Here is a 21,562-nt window from a genome sequence, read left to right as displayed (position 1 = left end):
ACTTAAGTGCATGTAAACACGTTACTCCGATTAAAATCGCAGTTCTCATTATCCGATTGAGACACCCAGATAATGCAATTAGAATTTCGATTTTCTCTGGCATGTATACGGTAACCACATTTTTCAATTAGATAATGCGTGTGCACATCCAAGAAAGAAAGCCAGTCACAGAAGAAGAAGAACGTAAACAGAGCCAGTAGAAGAACCGTCTGAGGGATAGCGCGCAACTTATCTGCACCAGAAGTAGCGCAAACATTACGTATTAGATTAAACCATTTACTGTTGTCCCTATGATTGTTGTTTAAATACTGGTCTGCCGCATGAACGACTCTTGTTTATTATATGATGTAATAGGTCAACTGGAAAGTGGGCCATATTAACATGGTATTAACCCATTGAAAAGACACATATCGCCACCTAGTGTGGAGGAGGAGGAGGACATGTTCCCATCAGTGGTTCGATTTTCTTGCGCTGCATGTAAACTGGGACAAGGACTGTAGTCAGAAAGTCAAATTTTGAGCGTAGCTCAATTAAGCTCCGCATGTAAACACACTGAATGTTTCAGGTTTTAGTAAGTAGTAAACTGGAGTACGAATGAATACAAGTCCTTCTCGCACGGAGCTATTTGTCCTGCGCTCCACGCACGTTCACTGAAAGGCAACGTAGATTACACTCCTGATGGCTTTCCTTGTTTTTTTTGTTTTTTGTTTTTTTTCCTCATCCAGAGGTGGAGTCCACCCTGCACGAGGAGCGCAGCTTGAAACTGCAGGTGGAAGGGAAGCTGCTACGGCTGGAGAAGGACCATTCGATGCTGGACTGCGACTACAAGCAGGCGCAGAACAGGCTGGAGGAGCTGCAGGCACAGAAGGAGAAACTCTCAGATGAGGTACTCTTTGAAGATGAGGACTTTCGCTGGATACCTCGTGTACTGAAGTTGACCTTTATATCTATAACATGACTAAAACATTAAAAGTTCTGTATAAAGGGACCTTTTAAATGACACAGAGACTGCACATTTACATTTTGTCAGGACGAAACGGTTGGTTAAAAAACAAGAACTACAGGATGTGGCTTTATTTCCAGACTTTGAGATAGTTTCATCATCTTTGCATGTGTGTGTGTGTGTGTGTGTGTGCAGGTGATGCACCTGACCTTACGTCTGGAGCAGGAGATCCAGAAGCGAACGTTGACCCAGAGCGATCTGAAGATGCAGAACCAGCAGGTATCCGCGCTCCGCTCCTCGGAAAAACAGCTCAAGCAGGAGGTCAACCAGCTGCTGGACATGAAGCAGGTCTTGGAGAAACAAAACCAGGAGCTGTGCAGGTCAGACGCACACATCCTTATCAGCCTAATGCACACTGTAGACACACACACACATACACACACACGCACACACACAGATACACACAGAGCAGCAGCTTGCATGAGGCGCCTCGGCTGTGCTGTTCGGTCAGCCTGCAGCTGTGACTGACAGATTTTTGGTTGCGTTTCAGGGAAAAGCAGGAGGCTGATGACCAGTTGAAGGAATTGAAGGACCAACTGGAGGCAGAGCAGTATTTCACAGTAAGTATTTGCCTTTTTATTTTTTTGTGCATCCTGTCTGCAGACAGCAGTACCAGCCAAAGCCTGATTTGTCATATCAAGTAAAAACATCATGGATCTATAACCCTTCACATAGTTCTACTGCGTCGAGTGCAGTCGACTGACTGAATGCTGAATGTTGTCTCCATCCCAGACCCTTTACAAGACGCAGGTTCACGAGCTGAAGGATGAGCGTGAAGAGAGGAACAAGCTGTACAAAGATCTGCAGCAGCGACTGGCACAATACCAGGAGGAAAGGTAACCAGCAAACTCCTGCTCTAATCTAGAAATACACTAACAAGAAGTGGTAAAGTATGATTAAACAACACATACATAATGCATTTGTCCAAATATTATTTTAACCATGACCAAAAATAATGCACAAGGTGCTAACTCATATATGTTTACAATTAAAAGACAGTTTTTGTTGTAACAGACTTCCCAGATTAGTATAATTTCCCTTCTGTAAATTCAACTTGCAGCCAAACAGCAGCTGTGACCTTTAATGGAATGAATCAATATAAACCAGATTAACAGCTGCCATGTCTTCATGCTCTAACTAAGTAGTTAAACTGATCCAATGTATCGCTCTTTTGGAAAAGGCTTTAATAGTCTCCAATGACAAAAAGGTCACTGGATTATTAATGAGTGGTCCAACTATAGGCAGCCGACTTCTGAGTGGCATACTAACAGCGGGGAGTTTGGACTTCAAAGCGTTTGTAGCAGAAGAGAGAGATAATATTAAATCCTGCCCCCTTCTCCCTCCACAGGGAGTCACTGACGTCCCAGCTGGAGGCCAGTTTGACCAAAGCCGACTCCGAGCATCTGGCTCGCTCCATCGCCGAGGAGCAGTACTCGGACCTGGAGAAGGAGAAGATCATGAAGGAGCTGGAGATCAAAGACATGATGTCGAGGCACAAACAGGAGCTCGGCGACAAGGAGGCCACCATCAGCTCGGTGAGATCTCACCGGGTGTCGTCGACAACAGACTTGATAACATTTTCTTCCGCCGCTACTCCTCGAGAGCTTAGAAATCATGTATCCTTGAGGTCGCATACATTTATTGAATTAATTTCCATTCTCATAAATTATATTATTATTATTATAAAAAGTAGCTTGTGTCTACATGTCAGCCTTTAGTTGTTACTTTGTCACATTTCTTGCCTCGTCATGACCACCATGATCTGTGGATCAACGACCTAAACTACTGTAGTAGCAAGGACTTAAATGCGTACTAAATAGCACCCCCGGTGGCCAAATTCTCCACAGGTTGTCTTTAACTTCTTGAGACCCAAATGTTTGTTAGGAATTCATCTTAACTACTTTAAGACAAGATTAACATTTTTAGGTATTCGGAATTAGAAGGGCCTAAGAAATATAAAAAAAGCTTGGAAGTAGACATGGAAAAAAAAAATATGTGGACACAGGGATTATTTCATTGTATACTACAATTTAAGTTCCCAATATGTGTGTATTGACCCTACGCTACCAGTACATGGCAGACAAAAGTGTCTCCATATGAGGACAACATGTCTAAGTGAAGCAGAATAACCTGCAACAGACCTAAGACATAATGTCCACATATGAGGACGCCAGGTCTCGGGAGATTAAATTTTTTTTTAACTAATAATATAAATTACCTTCATTAGACAGCTGGATTAAAACTTGCATTATACAAGCATTGAAGGATCCTAAAATATATAAACTGTCTTCTTCCTATAAAGCACACTTCAAATTCACTTTTTTCTGCACTATCGTAAAAAAAACAAAGCAAAAAAAAAACATTTTCTTTCGAGCTACTTCACTACCCCATGCGTAGGAGACTCATTTCTATCTTGTCATCCCTCACAGCTGGAAGAGTCCAATCGCACTCTGACAGAGGACGTAGCCACCCTGGCCAACGAGAAGGAAGAGCTCAACAACCAGCTGAAAGAAATGCAGCAACGTGAGTTTTTTTTTTTTTTTTGAGTTAATGAGCACTGGAGAGAACACAAAGTCAAACGGAGAGTCCTGGGAAATGTGTTAAAAAGCAACCGTGCGTGTATTGGTAATTTATGTGGAGAAAGCTGAAAAAAAAAGTGTAATGAAAAGTAGTGATTCACGTCTCCATCAGTATAATCTCTCTTCCAGTTTGTCTTGTAAGTTGTTGGTTATTTAGAAGCTGTATTAGCCCTGATTAATATCGATCTCGGCTGTTTTTTTTTGTTTGTTTACTTCTTTACAGAGCTCCAGAAAGCCAGGGAGGAGAGGAAGCAGATGGACTCTGTGAAAATGTCCTTTGAAAAGCAGCTGCAGAACGAAAGGACGCTGAAAATTCAGGTGTGTGTCTGGGCGCCCACGCAAGTCCTTAAAGCTTGGCGTGTTCTTATATCACATCAGCTGTTGTTAATAATAATTCTCCGCTACAGGCTTGTGTTGAACTCTGGGCGAAATCGCTAAGAACTTATAGAAGTAAAGGAAAAACTATTCTCGCAAACGGCGTCTGTGTTCCTGCGGGCTTCCTTGTGGATTTCCTGAGTTTACATTTATCATCGATGGATCTTTTTTAACGCTGCTTTTTTGCTCTCAGGCTGTGAACAAGCTGGCCGAGGTGATGCAGAGGAGGGTCCCGCCCGTGGGCCACAAGATCACCACCACCGTGGACAGGAAAGTCAAGGAGAACAGGGTGCTGCAGCAGGAGCTCACGGCAGAGAAGCAGAAATTCAACAGCACCATCATCAAATACCAGAAAGAGCTGTCGGAGATGCAGGCGGTCAGTAAACCCACACCACAGGAAACACGGTGTTTATGTGAGACATTGAGGAAAGGATGTGGATAGAGATACTAACAAATGGACTTAAAGTTCCCAAAATGTGTGAGAGGACCTACCTACTATACGTGCTCTAGATTAAACTCATTTTAAATTCAATATTAAGCTATTCAAATAATACACAGGTTCAAACATGCAACACTGGGGTGGGTGGGCAACTGCTGTAAATATAAATACATAAACATAATGTATGTGTAGGGGTGGGGCCTACTGTGTACAGGAAGCTTAGATTGACAGGTCTCGGCTAGTGTGGCGCACCAGCTCCTGTATAAGTGCTGACTGAAAGATAACGTCTTCTGCCTTCATTGATCCCTTTACTAAAATATTTCTGATTCATGTTAAAGAAAATTTGAAAAAATTTTTTTAAAAAAATGGCTAATCAACCAAAGATTTTGCGGCTCACTTCCTTTTGTGTCTGTTGTTTAGCTCATAGCAGAGGAAAACCAGGTGCGCCTGGATCTTCAGATGGTGTTGGCCAGCAAAGACAGCGACATCGAGCAGCTCCGTTCCCAGCTCATGTCTCTCAGCGTCCACTCCCTGGACTCCACTAGCATCAGCAGCGCCAGCGACCTGGACAAAGACGGATACCCAGGTAGACCCTCCGCCTTGCCGCCCCGTATATCTAAAAGCTCCAGGAAACTTCCTCACGCATCTCCTTCCTTCCTTCCTCCCTTCCTCTCTCCCCATTTGTTTTCACTCTGACCTCATTGTGCCTCTTCCTTTTTTTCTTCTCTCCTCCCTCCTCCTTCACTTCGCCTCAACTACTCCGTGTTTCCGGTGCAGTGCGCATTACTCACTCGCAAACCTCAGAATCAATGTCCTTCACCTACCAGCGCACGCACAAATCCGTCTGCATCGACACACGGCCCAACCTCCGCTCGGCCCGCAGTCTCTTTGACTCTGACTCGGAAGATGAAGAAGAATATGAGGAGCAGGGCCAGCGTCCCCTGGCTCTTACGTATGAGCAGGCCCCTGAGCCTGAGCCTGAACCTGAACCTGGAGGTGACCGTGCATGCAGGCGGTTGAAACCCTGAGACAGGGAGGGAAAAACACCCACTAATCACTGAACAGTGTCTCGTAACACAATTAACACTTTGCTCAGTTTGCGGAATAGGAATAACCCCATCCCTGGTTGGACTGTGCAGACTTGCAGCTAATCCCTGTTCTCTGTTGACTCTGCTGTTCTTTAATCCTTTTTGATGTTCACTGGACACATTAATGCTCACAGCTTGATGCTGCCTGGCTTTGTTCGAACGCACTCCACTACAAAAGGAGAGAGTGAAAGTTGTTTGTGGAGTCTCATAATTAAAAGTTTTAGTCCATTTTTTTCGTACAAAGTCCCTGCCTTATACTGCGCAGGTGAATCATTATAATTCTCGTCTTTTCCGCTCAATGGTCTGTTGCTTTTTCTTAAAGCACGACGCGGGACTTCCTCTCTCTCTCTCTCTTGCCCTTCAGCTTTAGCGAGGAATCATTTTCCTCTTCGAGTATCTGCTCGGGGGGAAAATGCCACCAAGCTTCTGAATGTCAAGATGTTCTTTTAAGTGATTTGCATGATTAATGGCTATCCTGCCTTTAATGTTAATATCTTCCTGTTTTTTTTTATTCCCACTAGACCCCAGGCTCGAGGGCTGGATTTCACTTCCCGCCAAGAACACGAAGCGGTTTGGCTGGGACAAAAAAGTAACGTATCCACTGTTATTTCCCCGAACTCACTGATCTGTTTTCTTTGCAGTCACGATTGCCCCTCTGAGTCATTTCCCGCTCTCTCAAGTGTTCTGGTCTCTGTTTCCGTTTCCTTTACAGTATGCAGTGGTGAGCAGTAAGAAGATCCTGTTCTATGACAGTGACCTGGACCGTGAGCAGTCCAACCCCTTCATGGTCCTAGACATCGAGTAAGTCACTGAAAGCAGCATGTAACACAAAACTGCTCTGAAGTTTTTGGGGGATTTTATGTCAGTGGATATTATTACAGACGTTCATCACGTAGTTTTTCTGACCGGAATCAGATATCTAAAATTTATGGTGCAGAAAATTGAGAAACTGTTCGGACTCATGGTCCAGGAAACATGAATATCTTCTGGATCAAAGCGATGTACCGACATGCTGACACCATCGTCCCAGAATAGTCGAAGACGTCACGTCGCCATCAGTTTCTTTTACGTGACAAGAAAGAGCGAAGCAGCCCGATCAGTCATTCAGTCACACTTATGTTAATCATGAAATAATGTGCGTCTGCTCAGAGTGTAGTGTCAGGTGCTTGTCAGGGATTGGGTGGCGGTTACTTACCATGTTTTTGTTTATATGGCATTAAAAAAAATCTGCAATTTCAGTTTAGCAATTTTTTTTGGTTTTGAGTTCTTCCAGTGTGAAGGAACATTTTCTGATGAATGTGCATTAAGTAAAAATACAGAATATAAAGAAAAGACATCAATTAAAAAGCAGTAATAAGAGCAGAATAGAATGAGCATTATAGACTCAACCAGAATACTGTAACTAATATATTTTAAGTCATTTCCATTCATAAATTTAATCTCTTTATACCACAGTTATTTATTATTTATTATCCTGTTTGAGCTCTAGAATTAACACTATTTCGATGTCTCTTCCTGCTTCAGTAAGCTGTTCCACGTCCGCCCAGTGACTCAAACCGACGTGTACCGAGCAGACGCCAAAGAAATCCCGAGGATATTCCAGGTAGCGACCCTTTGTTTTTCCCTTCCTGACCTGTATCCCCTAATTACACCCGCCACAAGACTACAACCCTCCACCTTCTCCTTCTTCTCCGTCTCCAGATCCTGTACGCCAACGAGGGCGAGAGCAAGCGCGATCAGGAGGCGGCGGCGGAGTCCTCGCAGCCCGGCGACCGCGCCAACTACATCAGCCACAAAGGCCACGAGTTCATCGTCACCCTCTACCACTTCCCCACCAGCTGCGAGGCCTGCACTCGACCCCTGTGGAACGTCTTCAAGCCTCCGCCGGCCCTCGAGTGCCGCCGCTGCAACGTCAAGTGCCACAAAGATCACCTGGACAGGAAGGAGGAAGTTATCGTGCCGTGCAAGGGTCAGTACGCCCAGTCGGGAACCTCACGTACGGCTCGTAGCCACGGAAACCAAAAGATAACTCACTGTTATGAATTGCCACATACATCTAGTTGCACACGTCTAATTAAGCCCAATGCTCAGAGCTTAACGTAGAAGGTAATGATCCCGGTCCGAAGTTTCTAATCTATTCCTCGTCTCATCTTTATCAGTGAACTACGACAGGTCCACCGCCAAAGACCTGCTGGTGCTCACCGGCTCTCAGACGGAGCAGCAGCGCTGGGTCAGTCAGATCCTCAAGCGCATCCCGAGGAAACACCCGACGATGAGCCCCCCCGCCGCATCTCAGAGCAGCCCCCCGAGGCCGACGGCCCGCTCCTCTCCGATGGTCTCCCCGGGACCTTCGCCCAGGAACTCTCCTCTCTTGTCCTCCCATCGCGGGGCCATCAAGGTCCAGTCCACCAGACAGCAGTCGTCGGGGAAGCCCAGGTGAGGAGCGTTGGCACCTGCAAGGCCTGTTTCTGTTTTTATTAGAAGTATAAAACCTTGGAGGACACATGTTATAGATAGATAGAACAAAATAGTGGGAATGTAGCTACAGTTAAACAAAAAGTAAATAGTTTAGGAGTTTGATTATTATAAAACATTACTTATTTTTAATCAAGTAAATAAAAGAAATTTTCTGCTTTTTATTTTTTTTAATTTTCAATTGCATGAACCCTGACCCGTGAATCTTTCATCTCAAGAGAACTTCACTACTGAGAAAATCTAAGCTTATCTTATCTTTGTTTTCAGCTTAATAGCCATTGAAACACATGTCTGTATCTTGTGCCTGTTGATAATAATTCCCTATCCCGCTCAGTCAGTCCTTTGCTGACACCGAGCGCCTTGCTTTAAAAGAGGCTTCCCGTATCACAGGCGTGACGCCGTATGAAATATTAATGCTACAACACAGCGCCTCGCTGTGACCTAACTGAGCAGGAGCTAGTCCAAAAAAAACATAAACCGGAGTTCATGTCTTGTTTTATGCGGCTTCACTTGGTAGTTTGTCCTTTTTAGCCACACCCTAACTGGCTTTCATCCTTCAGCACTGGCCCCATGCTCCGCATCATCCTCCATTGACCCCTGACCTCTCCACCTCTGACCCCCACCTTTCTAACGTCTCTCATGCTGGGAGGCTGTAAGTAGCAGAGCTCGGTGCACTCTCCGCCCCCTCTAACTGCTGTGCTGCTGTGCCTATTAACCGTCTCGTAACATGTAGCCTAACCACTCATAACCTGCTCTCAGCTCTATACTGCCCCCTGGTGAACAGCAGCAGACTTCAGGAGCACTAACTCGTTGATCCTCGTACTGTTTCAGAGTGCTTGAGTTTGGCCTGAAAGACTGGACTTGGTCGTTGGATGATGTCGATAATGATGATGATGATGATATGTTCTTCTGAAGGAAGTGAAAAGAGGAGGGACAGAGGGTAACTGTACCCCTGCATGACACGTGTGTTTGCAGTTTGCGATTAGAAGCATGTTGCTGTGTGATTTCCACATCTGCATTTGAGTGCAAATCAAAAACTCTGTCCTTGAACATATTTTAAGGATATTTTGGGAAATATATACTGCAACACTAACAGACAGAACGGGATTGATGTTGGTGTGTCAAACGTTGAGCAGAGATTTTCCACAAGGAGCGCAAAGAGAAACAAAACAGGAAAGAGACAGAGCCAGTGACTACATATGACGACTTTACTCCTCAACAAATTATTTCTTTCTCCAGGGGAAAAAAATAGAGCATCCTATGTGACTAGTAGTTTCCTAGTGACAACCTCCCAGGCTGAACAACGAAGCCAACACAGAAATGGCAAAACTTCACCAACGGATTTTACTACTAATTACCCCATTTATGATAACTGTATGCAAATGACTTTTTATACAAGTTTAGTGCAGCTGTTGGGCCTACACTTCACCCTCTGCCTCAGTGCTCAACATCCCTTAGTCCAAAGGTCCTCAACAGGGGGCCCGCGACCCCTAGAGAGTCCGTAGAGGTACTGTAGGGGGTCTTTGGTTTATTAGACATTTTTTTCTTAATTATTTATTAATTTACCCACAAATTTAAATTTCTTTAAATACACATTAACATGAATCCAACATATTTCATTAAAGGGATGAATGGAGACGCTCTCCGTCATTCAGCCACACATTAGCTGTCTCAACAAGGCACCGTTTCGCACAGAGCGCCACACAGTAGGCCCCAACCCTATCGCTGCTGAGCCAAACGTTAGGCTGCATATTCCACGATGATTCTATCAGGTCCAGCCTATTCAGCCCCCAGGTGAAATATTAGCTGAAGAGAGGCTAACAGTGCAGCTCACTCCCACCAGCTAACTACTGACTGGAGTCCCTGCTACATTTAGCTATGTTTGAATAATTTAGCTATATGTTACGTAGGTATGTTTATATTTCCAGGTGTTGCACGGCCACCCTACTGTTGCACATGTTTGAAATTAAAAATTTATACCTGTGTATTATTTGACTAGCATAATATTCAATGCAAAACGATAATAATAATGTATTTATAAAGTGCTAGCATTAGGCTGAGTTGAATATAGAACACATATAGTAGGTAAGGGCTCCCTACTTAATCTCTCCATCAGTTTGTGGGTCCTTGGCCTGAGAAACCTTGAAGACCTCTGCCTTAGTCCGTATTAGGCTCGTACCAATTTGCTTAGGCAAATCCAGGGGGCGACTTTTTTTCGGTCACAATAAAACAAAGTATTATTTATTTTAATTGGTTAGCTCAACAGGAATTGATGTTATTAATACCAGAAATAAATGGCAGCCGTTTATTCCTGTGTCTGTGCATCATGCTAAGCTTTATATTTAACCTACCACACTCTATTTACAGCAACTGTTGCTTTAATACTTGATGTCCTGCGGGCATGCAGACCAAGATTAATCCCTGTGTCTGTCTGCGTTTTTATGCCTCTTACTCGTGCATTGTGTGGCTCGTCGGTAGCTTCCTTGTTTAATAATGTGTGGATTTTGCGTGGGCGTGCCATTGAAGTCCTGCCATCTTGTTGGTCGCATCCCAGGTTTTCTCATTTTTTTTTGTTATTTCCCTCTCTGTTCACAGTTAACCTTGGCTGAATGTGCAGTTTCATCCACGTGGATCAGCGGTGGCAGTCTGGACGCGGCGCCTACATGTGTCATTTGTTCAGCGAGGCAGACAGTAATCATGAACAGAAATATTCACAGAGACTGGCTGTCGTCATGAGAACTGGGATAGCCTTTGTTATTTTAACTAGAGGGAAATGAGCACAGTCTTCATCCAATGACAAAAAAAAAAACAAAAAAAACTACCTTAGCTCAACATCAGAGAATAAAAACTGCCTTATTTTATAATCATCCTTATGACAAAAACATGGACATTTTTTTCAGACTCACTTTGATTTTTGTGAGACATTAAGCATGTGTGTGAAGATTTGTACATAGAATGGAGAAATCTGTGTGTTGTCTCTCAGATACCTGATCATGTATGATTGTTTTGTTTTTATGGCTATAACCCAGCAGCACATTACGGCCTATATCCTTGCCCTGTAAATGTATGGATACAGTTTTTCCTCAGAGGAAGATTTTACGTCTTCATGAGCCTCGATGTCTTGGATTTGTTTCATTACACAAAGTATATCCATTGCAGCAGATGACAGAATAATGTGAACCAAACAGAAACAATGTGTTTCTTTGTTGTCTTTTTTTTTTTTTTTCCTGCCATTCGTGACAGTTATTATTTTTTCAGTTGTGTTTAAAGTCCCATATGTAGGATTTGGTGGTGATACATTAAAACATCTGAAAGAGCAAGACTTAAAGTAATTCTGTCAGTCGTCTAATTGTGTATTTTGTGCACAGACCCCTGTTTTGGGAGAGACTGCATCAAACGGAGTTGTGATGTAATGGCTGAAATATCATACGTAAAAAAAAAAAAAACTGAGTTTCTCTTGATGTTTGAAGTTGGTTTCTCCCCTCATGTCTTCTCAGGTTTCTCTTCGTCTGAATTATAAGTGTTGAAGCCACAAAAAAATATACGTTAAAGTCTCTATGGGCTTTATAGCAATGATAAACCTCTAAATAGTCCCCAAAAAACACAAGGAGACTCCTCGACAGGTTTTGTGGTGTTAACGACACATTTTAAAGAGGAGTGTAGTGTAGTAATGCTGATGTGATCCTTCCAGCAGAGGTGCTACATCTGACTACAGTGTATTTTAGGTGACTATGTGAACTATACCATAATAGGTCCGTCTCTATCTCACAAGTGCATGTGGAGTGAGTGGGCCTGACTGAAATAAATCTTTCAGAACAGCCTAAAGTCAACTGGCGCTCGTCATACATAATGTAATGGTTCATCATGTTGCCCATCTGCTAAAATGGTATTTCATGCTGCAGGTCTAATCCATTCCGTCTATCAGCTGTGTGGCTGTGCGTTCAGGTTAAATTAGCGACGAGCGAGAACCTGCTGCCACGGCTGCTGTGGTCTCAGGTGGCATGCGGACTTTCACCTGGCTTTCACCTCCACCACCTCGTGGATGTGGGTCCAGTCTTTTATCCCCCGAGTCTTTTCAGTGACACACGGATATCCTCCTTTCAGTGGAAGTTACTTTATTTGCTGTTTCATCCTGCTGAAACTCTTTCCAGATTGGGCACCTGTCCGTGGGCGAGATATTATAAGCAGCAGGTGAACATTTTGTCCTTAAGCAGGAAAAATAGACGAGCGGAAGGATTCGAGCGAGTTTGACGAGGGCCAAATTGTGAAGGCTAGACGAGTGGCTCGGAGCGTCTGAACGGGACCAAGGAGCGATGGAAGGAGACGACCTGATTTAATCAATCAATCACATTTTCTTTAAACATCATGAGGATGGATGGGTGCTTACTTGGGGAACACATGTTCATCAATGTTCTGCTGGGAAACCTTGGATCCTGCCATCCATGTGCACGCTACTTTGGCACGTACCACCTACCTAAACATTTTTGTGGACCATGTTCACCCTGACATGGGAACAACATTCCCTAATGCCCTGCCTCTTCCTGATGATACGCACTGCCACAGAACTGGTTTGAGAAACAAGAGTTTAAGGTGTTTTCCTCCAAATTCCCAGATCTCGATCCAAACAAATGCAATCTATGGAGGCCCCAACTTGGTACTTACAGGACACTAAAGATCTCTCGCTAACATCTTGGTGCTACAACACACCTTCAGGGGTCTAGTGGAGTCCATGCCTTGACAGGTCAGGGCTGTTTCGGCAGGAAAAGAGGGACCGCCCTTAACGAAGGTGGTTTGCATAAGTGACTGGTAAGTGGATTGTATTTTTCCTCCCTGGATGATATTATTTATCTTCAAAATGATTTGAGATGACACCTAAAATGAGATGACATTAAAGGCAACAGTAGACCATAGTAAATGTTATGAGATATTGTTAGACCCAGTTATTTGTAGTAATGAAGATAATATTAGCCATAGTTCAGGAGTATTATTGCAACACCAATAAAACAGTAATCAATTAATCATGCACTCAAAAAGTAAACTTCTTTTATATTGTTGTGTGGTCTCTTTTACACTATTACAATTTATTGTTAGTACTGTTTATTTTCATTTTCGTGACTTGCAGTGCAGACAAGAAGAAAATTTCAAAGCTCCAGCCTGGGCGGATCAGTGCTTTTCTGTGATTAATATGCATGTGAACATGTTTCTGCTCCTGCTGGGCAAACATTCCTTGTCATGAATTAGTTATCTTTTCTGATGATCAACATGATTTCCTGCAAGTTTCATCAAATCTAACCATTTGAAATGATGACTGCGCAGTTTTACAAGTTCCTTCTCACCGTCCTTCTTTCCCATGTTGAGAAAATTCAAAGTTCAAAACGGTGTGTGTGCGTGTCCTTGCGTGCGTGCACGTGTGTTAATCTTTAGCCTGCAGCATTTCAGTGAATATCATTTACCCTCATTAACACTTCAGAATGAACCATTTTTATTACAACTATAGTAATTTTTTTCTTTTTTTTTCATTTCTTTTTTACTAATTTACAAAATGACTCAGGTCTTGTACTTTCCCTGCAGGGAAGAGTCACTCAGTTTGTTGCAACTGCATGTCCTTGACAGTGACAAGTCCTTGTTTACACTATAAGTAATGATTAGATTGCCCCCCGACTGACAGTAATTTGCAACTGAACAGTACTGAATCACAAATAGGGAGCAGTCTGGCTGTTTTTGGAGGTGGAGTACCTCTGGAGGTGGCTGTTCTTTGTTTGTTTGTCATGTTACTGAACATTCTGTGCATGAACTGGGGGAAAAAAAAAAATATGTCATCTGTACTTGTGTAACGTGGTCAGATGTTTTGCAATACTTTCCTCACTATATTTAACTCTCGTCCTCTTCTTGTCCTCTGCAGTAGTCATGAGTTCCTGGGGTGTTCTTGCTTTTCTCTGGTTGGCTTGTTTTTGCCGTGGCACGCTCTCCTGCCCGGCTCTTTGCACGTGTTACCACAGAAGAGGAGAGGTTATCTGCAATGAAGTACCTCTGACAGAGTACCCCACCGTGGGTCTCCCGAAGAACACCACCCTGCTGACGATCCAGTTCACAAACATCACCACCATCTCTGAAGAGCATCTCAGCGCCACACCCCTGCTGCAGGGCCTTCACCTGTACAGCAACCGCCTGCAGACCCTTTCTCCTCATCTGCTCAGGGGCGTTCCCCACCTCAATACACTGGATCTCACAGGAAACAAACTGGGCGACCTGCCTGCGGATGTCTTCAGCCATGCCCCGCTCCATAGCTTGGTACTAAAGAATAACCTCATGGATAAAGCTGATGCAGAGTGGCTCCCCGGAAACAGCAGCCTGACCTGGCTGGACTTATCTGGCAATCTTTTAACCAAGATCCCAACTGCTTTGCTTCAGAAGCTGCCCCTCCTGGAGAATATTGATCTTTCAAACAACCGTCTGGAGAAGATACCAGCCAATTCTCTGGAACTGATGACCAAAGTCGAGAGGCTAAGCCTCCAGGGCAACAAGCTAGACACCCTGGACGCATCTGTATTTCAGAGCACGCGTAACCTCACTTATCTGTTCCTCAGTCGGAACAAGCTCAACAAACTCCCACAAAACCTTTTTCAGCAGCTCACACAGCTCAGCCACCTGGGTCTAGATGACAACCAGCTGAGCCACATACCGCCCGGTTTGCTGGACCAGCTGAGCTCCCTGGATGATGATGGGCTGGACCTGACCGGAAACCCCTGGCTGTGCGACGGGAAGGTGGAGTATCTCTGGAGGTGGCTTCAGAAGAACAAGAAGAAGGCTTTCCTGTCGGAGAACATCACATGTGCAGGACCTCAGGCTCTAGCAGGACGCTCCGTATTGTCACTGACAGAAAGTGAACTAAACCTGTAGTCGTAATATTCATCACACTGGTTATTATCTGATATGGAAATGTCTCAGATTCAGCTTAACATGTCACTGAAAGATTGTCTTTTGTGATTAAATATCATACAAACTTATCTGTCTTTACTCATTAATGATGTGTTTTTTTAAATAAGTTATTCTGCTTTCTTGATGGGATTTAGGTGATGTAGTTCACACTGGCATCGTGTCCTAGCGTGCAGACATTTGGATTTCGTTAAAGTGCTTGTTTCAGTCAATACAGGGATGCTGCTAGTCAGTCCAATCAGAGCCATTTTGCTGTAAAAGAACTCCACAACCCCTCAGTTCTGGCGGCGTTGTTTGCCCAAATGATTTGATTGGACCAGCAGATCTTTGCCAGTGCTTCATCAGTGCCCAGCAAAGTGGTTTCACACCGACTTTCCAACTCATAAAAGAAAAATTGTTCATCTCAGGATAAAGACTGGAATAGGAGAGACAGTTACAGCGTTTGTGCACACGGTTAAAAAGAAAAGCACTCGACAGACTAAAGCTGATCTTTTTAAAGAGTCAAATGAGAGACCAGGGCAGCTGTTTCCCCCTGCTTTCAGCCTCTGTGCTGCACCTTGTTCAGCAGCTTTAGATTCCACAAACCGTGGAAATACTGGCATCAATTTGCTTGACTAAAGTCCACAAGCATATTCCCCAAAATGTCCAACTTCATCTTTAACCAACAGAATTATCTCCACGTTAATGTTATTGAATGGCTAATTTTTGCAAACCATATGTTTTCCTGCCATATATTTTATATAACATAATATATGAAGCTATTCGTGGAATAGTCTCGCAAAAAAAAAGAAAGAAAATATTGATTAATGTGTGGTATAAACTCAGAAAGGTCAGAAACCAGCTGATGAGTTGCTGTGTTTGCTCGGTTTTGTTTGCCTCTTGCAACATTTTGTCCTCACTCACTGCCTGGAACAAACAGAGTCGACACAGTGGGGATTCAGCCACACCATTCAGGTAGGAATGCTTTAACAAGCACCCTTCTTTCATCATTTAGTGCTAAAATTTGTACTCAAAGTATTTAATATCACACTGCAGTGCTTCAGAGATGAACTTGTGGCTGCTCCTGACGTTCGCTGCGCTGCTTGAATGCGGTTGCCAAAAACGAGGCGTCTACTCGTGCCCGGACCTGTGCTCCTGCTCTTTCCCGCCCTCAGGTGCAGAGGTGGTGTGCAGCCAAAGCTCCCTTGTACATTTCCCTGTAGACGGTCTACCTCCCAACACCACAAAGTTGTCCATCCAGTCCACAAATCTCAGCAGCATTGCAGCCAGTCATTTGAGCGTAGTGCCCCTTTTGGACAACCTCCAGCTGTATCACAACAACCTGACAAACCTGTCTGCAGAGCTGCTGAGCTTCATTCCTCACTTGAAGACGTTGGATCTCACAGGGAATCGTCTGGTCCATCTGCCTCCGAACATCTTCAGCCATGCCTTGCTCCACAGCCTGGTGTTGAAGAATAATCAGTTTGAAGAGGCAGACGTAGCGTGGTTTCCCTTCAATAGCAGCCTCGCCTCGTTGGATTTGTCTGGGAACCGTTTGTCTAGCGTCCCAGCTGCTCTGTTCCAGAGGCTGCCCGGTCTGACGAATCTAGATTTGAGTTTTAACAATCTACAAGAGCTGCATGAAGACCATCTGAAAGATCTCTGTGAGCTGGAGACATTAAACCTAATGGGGAACAAACTAACCGTCCTAAAACCCGCAACCTTCACGCACAATCTTAAACTATCCCACCTGTTTCTGCAGGAGAATCGGCTCCAAGAGCTGCCAGCGACGCTCCTCCACGGCCTGCAACACCTCGAACTTTTGATGCTTAATCAAAACCAGCTGCGGCATCTGCCCCCTGGTCTGCTGGACGAGAAAAAAGACCCATTTCTGATAATCATGTCATTGAATCCCTGGGAGTGCGATGAGGACATGGAGTATCTGTGGAGATGGATCACTACCCATCCGCAAAACGTCCTCTTTCTGGAGGATGTGACTTGTAGCAGCCCTGAAGCTCTCAAAAATCAGCAAGTGGCGTCTTTAACCAGCAGCCAACTCGGCCTTAAAAATATATAATAAAACTGTATCTGCTCTCTACATCCCGAGGCCAAATTACAAAAGACTGTCAGATATTCTGCTGTGTTCGACTGCCTTCCTCTGATCTGTCCTTCTCCATAGTTTGGACGTTATCCAGCCCACCGGGTGGCGTAAGACACTCAATAGATTCTCAAACCAGCGAGCAGAACAGACAGTGCATCTCAGTTAAGGATCTGTTTATTCAGTATGTCCCAGCCAAAAATCTGTTAAAGCAAATGTCGTTGCCGGTACATTCAGCTTATTTTCCTCATAAAACTTTTTTTTTGCTCACAATTTCATACAGCGAACAAGGACAACCTGATGGATGAGCTCAGTCCATTTTAAATCCTGCTTTTGTCATGACTGATCACATTTTCGTGAATGAGGAATAAATCATCCGAGAATCTGTGGTTAGGTAAAAAGGAAATCGAGATCCGTTGTGTCGGGAAATGACGGGAGAATAAAGAGCTCCTTGAGATCCTCGTGCCGACAGATCTGCCTCACTTGTTGTCGGTTGCATCACAGATTGCAGCATTGTTTCAGTCGTGGCCTTTTGTTTTTAATGATGTTGAGCATGTGGGAGTGTGTGGGCAGTGCTATGGCTCAGTCTTGCAGCTGACCTCTTCTGGATGTGTTTAGATATTGCTTCTTTCTTTTCTTCTCTTTCCACATGTGTGCTTATATATCTCCTGCGTGTCCACATGCCCTCTGCTCGAGCCCTGATCACGGTGAGTGCGCCCGATGGTGATTTATCACCCTTATAAAATGTGAAACATCGCCTCCTCTAGCGGGCATTACTTATGAAAATTAAATCTTGTGCGTAACTGCTCCCCAAAGAGCGAAAGGCAAACTTGAAAGTCTTGACGTATATGTCTTTCATTTCACCTCTTTGATTTGCGTCCCGAAGGTTAAAGGTGGAGAAAGAGGGCTTGCTGGTTCAGATCCTAATTCCCTCTCATGAGAAGACCCTCCGCGGGTGACCATCTGTTTTGGGGAAAGGGAACAGCGCTCTGCCCCCTACTTTAACAACCACTGCTGCTTTGCGGGAAAGACAATTAATCTCCATCTGATCCAGCGAGCCCCCCCAGACCTTGACATTTGTAAGTGTATAGATGTGGCCATATGTTCTTTGCATAGATGAGCGTGTCCGGTGGGTATGGAGAAATGTTTTTTTTGTTTTGTTTTTTTTACACACTGCTTTCCTGCTAATAGTGACTGAATGACAATAAAATCCAAAAGGTCACAGGCAAGACTTTCACGCACATGAAGATTGCCGTGGCCTTTCAGACCTGGCGTTGTAGTAATGGAGACGTGATCTTCTCTGATAGCTGCTCATTAGCACATAATACAGCACATTTCATCAGCTAACACACAAACTCATCGTTCGCACTAAGAAAATATTTATTTAATTATTATATTTATAATATGTTTAAAATTGTTTTGTTTTTTTACTTTTAAGGGGAAATATTTCACTTTTGAATGAACTAACTTCACACGTACATCTATACGGATTCTTGCTTTGTAGATTTTTTTTTTTTTTTAAATAATCTACCTGACAATGTTTAAAGCTCCACCTCAGCCATGCTACTTGTATGTTAATGCATCAATAAATATACATGTATTCACCCCGAAACAAACCTTTCTGTGTAATGAATACAATTACTTTAGGCAATAACTATGTTTTTCCAATTTTTTTAGGGTACAGTTGTTGGAGCAGAGAAACATTCACTGGCTCATTATGCATCCAGCAGAGCAATTTGAATCTGGACATCTTTTGACTCTTAAAACTCTTTTTCACGTTTTTCTCTGAAAACAAACAAATATGAGTATATATATACAGAAAATGTCTAATCAATCAAGATTTTGGACTCCCTAGGAGTTTGCGAACCCCCTGTTGAAGACATACGTCTTAAAGGGAAGAAGCTGCCAGCAACTGTGTTCATTATTCCTCTCTCGGGATATAAATACTTATTTCAGGACAGAAAATCACTCAGCGGTCATTTTTACCATCTTCATCAACTATCAGCAAAAATTAGTTTTTGAAAAAGGAACCCAGACCAGATACTGTCAGGCAATCAATCAGAGATAAAAGAAAAAAGCCCTCCAAGACACTCTGATGAGACACACATTCATCAGCGGCGTCTCCTTGTTATCTGCACCGCTGCAGTGCACCTTTATTCTTTAACCTTGGTATTTCACAGGTCACGTTCACCTTTTTGTGTTTGAGCTCGGGTTGAAAAGAAGAAGCTCGGCTGTTAGGCTCATTAAAAGCTAACCTCAAGGCGGGTGAGAGAAGTCAAGCCTTCAGGAGCTTGAGGCCATTACCATGTAAGCACTAGACAGCAGTAAAACACTCCTACTGAGCCCTTTATCGAGCCCCCTCCTCTTTTTTTTTGTACACATAGCTAACAGTATTTATCAAACCTGTGCGTGTTCAGGACCAACGTGCATCGCTAAACTTTGAATCAGTCTCTACCGCAGCTGAATATGTTGAGTGAGGGAAGGGGGGTAAAAAATAGCACACATTAACCTGCATCTTCATTTATCATAATCCTATGTGCATTTTATTCATCTCACTCCCTTGGTCATAAATCATCGTTCTACGTGACGACGTAAACACGGGGGACAGAAAAGTGATGCTGCCTTTGTGCATTATCTCATTATTGGCAGAAAGGGCTGAGGTTGCTCCCCCTGCTGTATGATTGGTGGTTGTAAATGGCCTCACACGCTCTCCAGGGAAATGGGCCATTAGGAGGCGATTCCTACATGGACGCCGCGTTTAACACGCTACCGCAAATCGAGCCTGTGTTATTGCAGGAATAAAGGTTTTTCTGCTTCAGCGTCCCAAGGTATGGCACTCTGTTCACAAATAAAAAAAATTAAATTAAAAAAATAAATTAAAAAATGACAATGACAGTGGTGGAAGAAACTGCAAAGACGCAAGTAAACAATGTGAGCTCAGAAAAAAATACAACCAAAACATCAAGATGACTGGAGTCTATTGACAACACAATTAATGAAGCAACAGCAATGATGGATACTAAGAGGAGATGCAGCATCCATTCACTTTCATCATTATTTATTTGTTTTTTTGATTAATATGCACGGTGACAGACTGAAAACTACATGAGTGATAACCATTAGCTCAGAGGTTGTGTTTAACGGGACCATAGTTACAAACTTTAACAGTTCACGCAGTAAATTAAAGTAAATTACAGCAATTTGTCTGAATAAAATAAACGCCGGGCTAAGCCATCGACCGTTGTCTTGTTACTTTCCATTTTTTTGGCTGTGAGGCAGGTTTAAAGAACTAAAGGCACACTTCAGTAAAAGCCTACCTCAACAAGGGTCCCAAAATATGGCAAGCCTGTTAAGGCTCACAAATAACTAAATAAATAAAGCCAAAACCACCGAGAGAGACCCATGGCAAAAAGGCAGAGTTTAAACCTGAAAGACTTGAAGAGACTGATGAGCAACACAAGGTAGGACGTCTCTGGTGAACAGACTACAACTCTACTCCCACACACGCCTAAAAGGAGAGGAGAAGTTAATGAGGCTGGAGACAAGTAAAAAACAAAAAAAAACAAACCCTGGAACCAAAAACTAGAGGTAAAAAAAAACAACTACAGTTCCACAAATGGCCACTTGAGGCATGCCTCCAAAAACAAGCCAGTCCTTATACATTTACAGTCTAATACAAAATGCTCTTCCTTTCTGTGGCTAATTTTCCTTTCATGAAATCTGCACATATCAAGGCTTAAAGTTTTTTTTTTTTTTTTTTTGAAACAGCTGGGACTTAAGGGAGGAGTCAGTCAGTCCAAGATGGCCGCCCACACTGAGCCTCAAAAATGCACTTCAGAAATCCTCTGGATGAGGTCGGGGGGGGGGGTATGTCCATCTATACGCGTAGCAAGTTGATGTTTGGGGCACAAAATCATTAGGGCGACAATATATAGGAGGAAAACAAATAAAGAAAAACACACATAAGAACATAAGGAACGTTTTATTTGTAAGAGAGCGTCCAGCGGCCTCTTTTAATTGTATACAGTCTTATTTTAATGCCTGACTCAAGCATGTGTCTTTATCAGCCCACCCTCGGAAATCACAAGAGTGCTGATTTACCATTAATAGCATCTTTAAAAATTACTGACGGATCTTCTGCTCAACCCACAACTTGTGCCATTCCCCTCAGACTGCACACATCCGCTCCCTGTAATCACTATGTATATATTCCGCTGCAGCGATGCACCGCAGTGGATCCTCGCCGCTTTGATCTGAGGCTGCTGTAAGAGGGGGAAAAAAACAAAAAAAAAATCTTCCTGGTAGATACTCCTGTCGCTGATATTTGTTTTGTGTCCCACTCTGTAATTTTTCTTCCCGGGGATGGCAGATTGATTTCCACGTCGCCATCCGTCTGTAATCACCCACAGTGTGCCATTCAGGGGGCAAACGGGCCGAGGAGCTTTAATTACCGCCAGGCACAAAGGCAAGGACACAACATTTCATCACGTATTGACGTCTAAATCTCCTCGGTGACTCCTCGCAGCCTCGGTCATAAGTTTTCATGCTGGCACGCTGATGTTCTTTCACACTGGGCTCATTTGGATTATC

The 21,562-nt window shown here is 43.6% G+C and overlaps 3 protein-coding genes across 11 annotated transcripts in view; all 3 read left to right on the top strand.

The window, feature by feature from the left end:
• The window catches only part of LOC124999124 (rho-associated protein kinase 2-like), a 28,949-nt gene extending 17,662 nt beyond the window's left edge, over nt 1–11,287 (top strand). For 2 of the 7 annotated variants that reach the window (XR_007111150.1, XR_007111149.1), the window contains exons 18-34: nt 726–886; nt 1,139–1,323; nt 1,494–1,563; nt 1,736–1,839; nt 2,352–2,538; nt 3,433–3,526; nt 3,806–3,900; nt 4,151–4,333; nt 4,817–4,982; nt 5,174–5,392; nt 6,006–6,073; nt 6,197–6,285; nt 7,009–7,087; nt 7,186–7,453; nt 7,644–7,920; nt 8,520–8,611; nt 10,555–11,287. Coding sequence is in view for 5 of the 7 variants with exons in the window: in XM_047573897.1 (XP_047429853.1) it covers nt 726–886; nt 1,139–1,323; nt 1,494–1,563; nt 1,736–1,839; nt 2,352–2,538; nt 3,433–3,526; nt 3,806–3,900; nt 4,151–4,333; nt 4,817–4,982; nt 5,174–5,392; nt 6,006–6,073; nt 6,197–6,285; nt 7,009–7,087; nt 7,186–7,453; nt 7,644–7,920; nt 8,791–8,872 (2,327 nt within the window). In the remaining 2 variants the exon portion in view is untranslated. Of the gene's footprint in view, nt 1–725; nt 887–1,138; nt 1,324–1,493; nt 1,564–1,735; nt 1,840–2,351; nt 2,539–3,432; nt 3,527–3,805; nt 3,901–4,150; nt 4,334–4,816; nt 4,983–5,173; nt 5,393–6,005; nt 6,074–6,196; nt 6,286–7,008; nt 7,088–7,185; nt 7,454–7,643; nt 7,921–8,519; nt 8,612–8,790; nt 8,900–10,554 lie in introns of all 7 variants that reach the window. The other 5 variants (XM_047573897.1, XM_047573896.1, XM_047573900.1 and 2 more) reach the window with 3 other exon arrangements.
• A 2,560-nt stretch (nt 11,288–13,847) lies between these two features.
• Nucleotides 13,848–14,966, top strand: LOC124999579 (leucine-rich alpha-2-glycoprotein-like). The gene has a single exon (XM_047574564.1). It carries the CDS (start codon nt 13,867–13,869, stop codon nt 14,857–14,859), a length of 993 nt encoding a protein of 330 aa, XP_047430520.1. The 5' UTR covers nt 13,848–13,866; the 3' UTR covers nt 14,860–14,966.
• Nucleotides 14,967–15,114: 148 nt separating this feature from the next.
• Nucleotides 15,115–18,584, top strand: LOC124999578 (leucine-rich alpha-2-glycoprotein-like). Of its 3 annotated transcripts, XR_007111194.1 has the most exons (3): nt 15,115–15,849; nt 15,931–17,679; nt 17,859–18,584. XR_007111194.1 is itself a non-coding variant. In XM_047574562.1 (2 exons), the coding sequence occupies exons 1-2, from the start codon at nt 15,590–15,592 to the stop codon at nt 16,949–16,951; spliced, it is 1,281 nt and encodes a 426-aa protein (XP_047430518.1). In that variant the 5' UTR covers nt 15,115–15,589; the 3' UTR covers nt 16,952–18,584. The 3 variants fall into 3 exon arrangements, 2 of the variants coding, with proteins under 2 accessions (XP_047430518.1, XP_047430519.1); XM_047574562.1 differs by having other exon boundaries at nt 15,931–18,584; XM_047574563.1 differs by lacking the exon at nt 15,115–15,849 and having other exon boundaries at nt 15,860–18,584.
• The last annotated feature ends 2,978 nt before the right edge of the window (nt 18,585–21,562 follow it).

This window comes from Mugil cephalus, chromosome 21 (assembly GCF_022458985.1).
Source record: "Mugil cephalus isolate CIBA_MC_2020 chromosome 21, CIBA_Mcephalus_1.1, whole genome shotgun sequence".
Classification (NCBI taxonomy): domain Eukaryota; kingdom Metazoa; phylum Chordata; class Actinopteri; order Mugiliformes; family Mugilidae; genus Mugil; species Mugil cephalus.
The sequence above is the reverse complement of the archived record's forward strand: the minus strand, read 5'-3'. Positions and strand labels throughout refer to the sequence as shown.

Excerpts from the sequence above, each read along its gene's own strand:
- LOC124999579 (XM_047574564.1), top strand. The coding sequence starts at position 13,867 with ATGAGTTCCTGGGGTGTTCTTGCTTTTCTCTGGTTGGCTTGTTTTTGC.
- LOC124999578 (XM_047574562.1), top strand. The coding sequence starts at position 15,590 with ATGGCTAATTTTTGCAAACCATATGTTTTCCTGCCATATATTTTATAT. Across the intron at positions 15,850-15,930 it reads GATTCAGCCACACCATTCAG|TGCTTCAGAGATGAACTTGT; the intron begins GTAGGAATGCTT and ends ATCACACTGCAG.